The sequence below is a fragment of the Osmerus mordax genome, chromosome 10, assembly GCF_038355195.1.
Source record: "Osmerus mordax isolate fOsmMor3 chromosome 10, fOsmMor3.pri, whole genome shotgun sequence".
Classification (NCBI taxonomy): Eukaryota; Metazoa; Chordata; class Actinopteri; order Osmeriformes; family Osmeridae; genus Osmerus; species Osmerus mordax.
The window spans coordinates 18,056,022-18,063,528 of NC_090059.1; the positions used below are offsets into that span (position 1 = coordinate 18,056,022).

General features: G+C 52.1%; 1 protein-coding gene across 1 annotated transcript in view; it reads right to left on the reverse strand.

Annotated features, from left to right (window-relative positions):
* Positions 1-1,361: 1,361 nt before the first annotated feature.
* Positions 1,362-7,507, reverse strand: part of erbb2 (erb-b2 receptor tyrosine kinase 2) — a 19,030-nt gene continuing 12,884 nt past the window's right edge. The window contains exons 14-27 of the mRNA XM_067244073.1: positions 7,476-7,507; positions 7,222-7,376; positions 6,912-6,959; positions 5,470-5,608; positions 4,998-5,120; positions 4,527-4,625; positions 4,033-4,218; positions 3,734-3,889; positions 3,262-3,337; positions 2,872-3,018; positions 2,691-2,788; positions 2,385-2,558; positions 1,809-2,214; positions 1,362-1,684 (exon numbers count right to left, since the gene is read on the reverse strand). The exon at positions 7,476-7,507 is cut by the window's right edge and continues 59 nt beyond it. Coding sequence (XP_067100174.1) covers positions 1,362-1,684; positions 1,809-2,214; positions 2,385-2,558; positions 2,691-2,788; positions 2,872-3,018; positions 3,262-3,337; positions 3,734-3,889; positions 4,033-4,218; positions 4,527-4,625; positions 4,998-5,120; positions 5,470-5,608; positions 6,912-6,959; positions 7,222-7,376; positions 7,476-7,507 — 2,162 coding nt within the window. The remainder of the gene's footprint in view (positions 1,685-1,808; positions 2,215-2,384; positions 2,559-2,690; positions 2,789-2,871; positions 3,019-3,261; positions 3,338-3,733; positions 3,890-4,032; positions 4,219-4,526; positions 4,626-4,997; positions 5,121-5,469; positions 5,609-6,911; positions 6,960-7,221; positions 7,377-7,475) is intronic.

Below are 7,507 nucleotides of genomic sequence, written 5' to 3' on the forward strand. Positions count from 1 at the left end.
CTTCCCCTGAGGAATCTGAACCATGCATCGATTATCACGAGCAGGGGGAGAGGAGGTGGGTAGAGGAGGAGGAGTGGGAGGGAGGGAGGGAGGGGGGGGGGGAGGGAGGGAGGGGGGGAGGGATCCACCTACTCCCTCACAGTGTTCAGATCACATCCAGTGTTTCTACACATCTTGGAGGATTACAACAAGTGTTTTCCAATTTTTGGGGGCAAAAACATAAAAATGAATACATATATATATACACACACATACATACAATTGCAGTAATAAAGAACAGGCTAGCCTCTGTGGTGTATGGTGTTGATGCATGTTAACACCAAGGAGAAGTGCTTCAGGCTTTAGCAGAGGGCCAACACTGGACCCACTGTCACACCCACACAGGAATAGAAAGACAGGGAATACATACGGCATTGTATACATCTGAGATCAAAATGCAAATAACCTTCTCAAAAAACCTACATAGAAACGTTGTCATTTAGAGGTTTTTTTCAACAGCTTTTTTTTTCTGACAGTACCAGGTTGAGAAAGGTTTTACAACATTGTCAAAGCAAACTGATTAGTATTCTGTCCGTCCATCTTCATGTTCAGCCTGTGTGGGTTAGGGGAGGGTACAGCTGTCTGCCTCCACAGCACAGCCTGTCCTCTACACACGTCCGTCTCCCAGACCGTCCTGGTGTTGGCCGGACAGGCAGCCATGACACAACAACATGGCTTTGATTGTCCTGAATGTCTTGAGGAGGAGAGTGTGTGAGTCACTGGCCAGAATACTAAACGTGTCTCTGCTATTCGGGGAGTTCTCTCTCACTGAGAAGCCACACGACTCGTACGTGTTCCGTTGGTACGTGTTCCGTTGGTACTGTTCCGTTGGTAGTGTTCCATTGGTGCGTCGTCAATTTTTTTTTTTTTTAAGACGACGGCAGGAGATTGATGAAAGTCCATAAAAAAATATTTTCCCACCAGAAGCATTAATGATAACTTGCAGAAGAAAAAAGTCACTGAAAAGATGGATTTCTTTACTCATCTGCTCAGTCCAGTGTTACTTGAGTTCTCCTGCAGATCCAGCCAGGCTTGTTAGTACCGTGTGGATTTGAGAACTTTTCAACTAGTACATTTGTACCTAGTGTTGTTTCAGAGGCTGTGTAAACATATGTCCCACCAAGGCCACGATGAGGCCATACCCCTCATTAACTGGCTCTGACACACACACACACACACACACACACACACACACATCCTGTCTCACTAAGACAAACACACATACATACACACACTCTCTCACATCCCTTACTCCGCCCATCCCACCAGCTGTGGCCAACCTCCCTCCCCCTCTCCCCCACACCTTTGAGACCCCCTCTCACTCAGGTGTGGCCCCCCCAGGTGTCCGCCAGGCCCAGGTACTCCGGGTTTTCAGCCGTGGGCGTCACAAACCCGTTGATGTGTCTGGCTGCCCCCCCCGCCCAGGCCGTGGCTGGCAGGTCCAGGTAGTAGCGGTTGTCGAAGGCCGGGGAGGTGGGGAGAGGGACCAGGTACTCTGGGTGCTCCCCACTGTGTCCGGGGGCCAGGCCGTACTCTGGGTTCTTCAGGCCGCTGGGCCTCCTCCTGTCCTGGGGCCTGCGGGGCAGGGTGCTGGGGCGGTCCGGGAGGGCTGGCCGGGGGGGCTGCACCTGCTGGTTTACGTACTCTGTTGGGGGGGAGGAGGGGGCGGGACAGGCAACGAGGCAGGAGAGTTTGTTGGAGGTTGTATGTGTGTACCTAGGTGTGTTTGTGAGAGAGTACCTAGACGTGTGTGTGACTGGCTTTCTCACCTGGCGCGGCGTTGCCATGGTGACCAGCTCTCTGGCTCCCGCGGGGCAGCGTGTGGTTGTGATGCTGCAGGCGGTGGGCAGGGCCATCCGTCTCCACGCCCCCCTCCTCGCCGCCGGGGAACGTGGGGTCCTTACAGTAGCGCTCCGGGACATCCTCACAGCTCCCGTCCAGAAACACTGAGTCTGAGTGGCCCCCCGCTGACGGGCTCCGGGCCAGCGAGGGGTACGGGGGCGTCCAGGGGCCGTTGCTGCTGCTGCCCCCCAGGGGCAGGGTGGGGTACTGGCTGCGCCCCAGGGTCCCCAGGGTCCCCAGGGTCCCCAGGGTCCCCAGGGTCCCCAGGGAGGAGTACATGCCCTTAGGGCCAGTGGCCAGGGGCCCCTCTCCTTCCAGGCTCTGGTCTGCGCTCTGGGAATAGCAAGCACACCAGAACGTTACACTTCATTCAGTCTGCGGGGGTAAGAAAGGCTGGTTGTTGACCTGAGAGGAGAGAGCGAGGAGAAAAGAGAAAAGGAGAGAAAGAGGAGAGAGAGGAGAGAGGACATAAGAGGAGAGAGATGAGGACAGAGGAGACAGACCCTGTGAGAGGGGTGTCTGGAGGCCGCGTCTCCCTGCGCTCTGAAGAAGTTGGGCTGCGGCACCAGGTACTCCTCAGCGTCCAGGAGATCCCTCATGTGAGGACCCTCCTCCTCCAGAAGCATCCGGAAGAACTGGCTCTCCACCGGGGACGACAGGCTCATCTGCTCGTCGTTCTGGAGGGGGAGGGAGGGATGAGGGAGAGAGGGGGAGGGAATGAAGGAGGGAACATTCTTAGAACTTTCTTATATCTACCCAGGTTTGTCACACACACACAGAGACACACACAGAAACACACACACACACACCTGGATGAACACGTAGCGGGAGGGGTCACGGGCCATGGCGCTGAACTCTGACACCAGAACCCTGAACCTCGGTCTGTTGTCTGGCTCAATCATCCAGCCTGCCGGATCACAACATGTAACCATGACAACACGTAACCATCACAGCCATCCAGTTGTCCTCCAGCAGCAGTGAAGCACTCACACTTGACCATGATCATGTAGACGTCGATGGTGCAGACGAGCGGCTGTGGCAGGCGGTCTCCTCCCTCCAGCAGCTCGGGGATGTCCCGCGCCGGGATCTGGTCATACGGCTTCGCCCCGAACGTCATCAGCTCCCACACCGTCACCCCTGGAGACGCAGGTGGACGCAGGTGGACACCGTCACACACCCGTGCACACACATACACACACCCCTACACACTCGTACACACACCTACACACTCGTACACACTCTTACACACTCTTACACACTCGTACACACTCTTACACACTCCTATACAGTCATCTTACACACCCTTAAACAGTCTTAAACATAGGTACACACAGTCAGAGACTGGCAGACCTAGTTACTCAGGTGAGCATTGCTACCAACCGTAGCTCCACACGTCACTCTGGTGGGTGAACTTCCTGTGGAGGATGGACTCCAGTGCCATCCACTTGATGGGGACCTGAGAGGGCAGCGACAACAGTTTACACTCCCTGCACACTTACACACACAGTCCCACTTACACACACAGTCCCACTTACACACACAGTCCCACTTACACACACAGTCCCACATCACACACAGTCCCACATCACACACAGTCCCACATCACACACAGTCCCACATCACACACAGTCCCACATCACACACAGTCCCACATCACACACAGTCCCACATCACACACAGTCCCACATCACACACAGTCCCACATCACACACAGTCCCACATCAGGCATGTCTCTCTGCCACACACACACAGGGGAGGATGAGGGGTCGTACCTGACACACACACACACGCACACACACACGCACGCACGCACACACACACACACACACACAGGGGAGGATGAGGGTCGTACTTTGCCCCCGTCGGCGTGGTACTCGGTCTCGTCTACGTCCAGCAGGCGGGCCAGACCGAAGTCTGTGATCTTCACGTGGTTCTGGTTCTTCACCAGGACGTTCCGCGCTGCCAGGTCACGGTGCACCAGACGGACGTCCTCTAAATAGCTCATCCCCTACACGCACACACACACACAGACATACACAGACAGACATACACACACAGACACACACACACATACACAGACAGTTGATGTACTAAAAGGGCTTCGCGAGCAGCAGCAGCAGTGTGTCCAGGTGGCCTCTCTCCCAGTCTCACCTTGGCGATCTGGATGCACCAGTTGAGGAGGCACTGGGAGCCGATGCGCTCCTGGTTCTCCCTGACGTAGTCCAGCAGGCAGCCGTAGGGCATCAGCTGGGTGACCAGCTGCACCGTGGAGGTCAAGCAGATCCCCAGCAGACGACACACGTACGGGCTGGCCACGCCCGCCATCACATACGCCTCCTGTGAGTGTGTGTGGGGGGGGTGTGGAGGTGTGTGTGTACGTTTGAGGCAGTGTGTGTGTGCGTGAGGCAGTGTGTGTGTGTGTGAGGGAGTGTGTGTGTGTGTTTGAGGCAGTGTGTGTGTGTTTGAGGCAGTGTGTACGAGACAAAAAAAAAGGTTGACATCATCCTTCTGTCTGCTGTCTGGAACGTGACCTGCCTAACCCTGACCCCTGACCCCTGACCCTGACATCTGGGGACCGGATGTCACATCCAGGATCTCTTAGGAGGAGTGTACTTGCTCTCTGTCACACACACACACATACTCACATCCAGGATCTCCTTGTTGGCTTTAGGAGAAGTGTTCTCACGCAAAACCTTGATGGCCACCGGGATCTTTAAACTCTCCCCATCAGGAGCCCACACCCCCTGTAACCACAGCAACGCTCGGGGTCAGCACTAGCATCACTAGCATCATTAGCATCACTAGCACCACTAGCATCACTAGCAGCATTAACATCACTAGCACCACTAGCACCACTAGCACCACTAGCACCACTAGCAGCACTAGCAGCACTAGCAGCACTAGCACCACTACCAGCACTAGCATCAGTAGCAGCACTGGCAGCACTAGCATCATTAGCATCACTAGCACCGCTAGCAGCACTAGCAGCACTAGCATCACTAGCACCACTAGCAGCACTAGCATCACTAGCATCATTAGCATCACTAGCATCACTAGCACCACTAGCAGCACTAGCATCACTAGCACCACTAGCATCACTAGCATTAGCAGCAGACCTTGTAGACGGTGCCGAAGGCTCCGGACCCGAGCACTCTCAGCTTCTTCAGCTCGGTCTCCTTCAGGATCCTCATCTGGGCCTGGTTGGGCACGGCCCCGCTGGGAGTTAGAGGCTCCACCAGCTGCACACACACACACCAGTAATTTAAGATTCGTATATGTTTATCGTTTTGCACCTCCCTGCCACAGTAAATTCTGTGTTTGTATAACATACATGGCGAATAAACCGAATTCTGATTCTGAGGGCCCCTCTGTCAGAACTACAATTCCCATGATGCTTACTGAAAGAATCCAAATTTCCTTCATTTTTATTTATAAAAAAGAAAAAAATGACATATCCATTTTAGTTGAACTCAACCCTGTTACTTCCTGAGGGTGAATCAGGAGGAAAGTTACCATAGCAGGCGACCTCTCACTATGTGAACTACAACCAACTGATCTGAAAGGATACAGAACTACATTTCCCCTGACCTCATGCTCCTGCAGGATCCTCCTCATAGTCTCCTTCCTGCGCAGCTTCTTCTGCCTGCGCAGGTAGAACACCAGCAGAGCCAATAGGATCAGGAACAGAATGACTCCGCCCACCGCCGCCGCGATGGACGTCCCTGGTCTGCAGAGAGACAACCACACATCCATCTGAGCTTTACTTCTTTGAAGTCTGTATTTCATCTGTGTGCCTGGTCTGTATGTGGTGGTTAACTTCCATGCTGCAGAACAAATTGCCCCTAAGGGGGGCAGTAAAGGTGAACTGGAGAGGGTTAAATTTCTGGGGAAATTGTAGGGTGTGCTTGCTTGCAGATGGGTCCGTTTATTAACTGCTATTTTTACAACTGACATTTCTGTATATTTTATATAAAAATGCCTACTTATTATTTATGAAGATCGCATAGATTTAAAAGCATAGCCTACATTTGTTGCTTCTCATGTACAATTCAATATACAAAAAGTGAAGTGTAGCATTTCCCTGTACTTACTGTAAGTCGCTCTGGATACGGGCGTCTGTTAAAATGACTAAATGTACTGTAAATGTAGAATGAACCTAACCTATATGACTAAAACGTCACCTCAAGTTTTTCCCTTCTACAGTAGTGATATTTTCAAGCATTTAGCCCACTCATATTGCATTCATTCATTAAGAACCACCTTTGAAACAAGCTGAACCCCCTTGAAACAAGCCTTTCTAAGTAACAACGTTCTCACCGGCAGTATTACTATTAGCTGGATGGCATCACGACCATTTGATCTCAGACTAGAGCCCTGCACGGTGGAGAAGCTGACCTCAGTAAATTGTGCTACGAGCAAGCTAGCCTAGCTGCTGTTGCTAGCCAAACTTAAGGGGATTGTTTGACTGCGCCGGAAATGAAAAACGTTTCTTTTGACATCAAGTTTAGGCTGTGGCATTGAAGACAGCGACGCACCACACAAGCTTGAGTTTAAATACATTATTTAATGTGACATAACTTACTGTACATGCAAGTTTTGATTTGCTTAAATGTAACCTACATGTGCTGCTAGTACACCACGGCACGATACGATACTCCTGTGCAACAGCACATCTATGCACGTTGTATCCATGCGTCGTTGCTAACGTGTGCTGACGTTATGACGTAGGCTAGTACCTTTTGTTGACAAAGGCACTCTTTGCCACAAAAACATAATTTCAACTTAAACCATGCAATGGAACGTAAATAAAAATACAAGCAACTCAATCGCTAGCAAGACGAAACTTTTGACATCAACGTTGTCTATGTAGTCCAAATATTGACAGATCCTTAGGGGTGGTAAAAGAATAAAAATAATAATAATATATGAGAGAACAAACGTTGTGCCCTTGCCGAAGGCAAAGCACACCCAACTAAAGCCCCAGTGAAGATGTGTGTTCCTGCTGAGCTGAAGCTTCAGACATATCTCACCCTGTCTGGGAGTGAACTGGACAGCCTCTCTCGTCCATCTCCGTGCACCTGGGAGACACGACGACAGGCCAGTTAGCATGAAGCTCTGCTCTCACACCCAGGGGTGTGGACAATATGGTATGTGTGTGTGTGTATCTGTGTGTGTGCTTGTGTTTGCATAAGTCTGTGACTGCTTGTGTTTCTGTCTGTGTGTTTGCATTTGTACGTTTGCATGTCTGTGTGCTTGTGTGTGTGTGTTAGCGTGTGTGCCAGTGTGTGGTTGTTTGCCAGTGTGTGTGTGGTGTGTGTGTGTGAGGGCGGTCCTCCTTACGAGAGCGTGCAGTTGGTGTTGCAGGACAGACAGTGCCCGCTGGCATTGCTGTACTTCCAGACGGTGCCCTGCTCCTCTTTCACCCCGCTGGGGCAGCGCGACACACACACTCCCCCGTCCTGCAGGTGGAGACACTCCGCACACTGGTGGGGCCCCTGGGGAGGGAGGGGGGGGGGGAGGGTTAGAAGTACTCATAAACCATGAAAACAAGAGCTGAACACACATATGCACACACACACTGGGAGTGGTCTTACCGGGCCATGGCAGGAAGCGGAGCCATTGATTG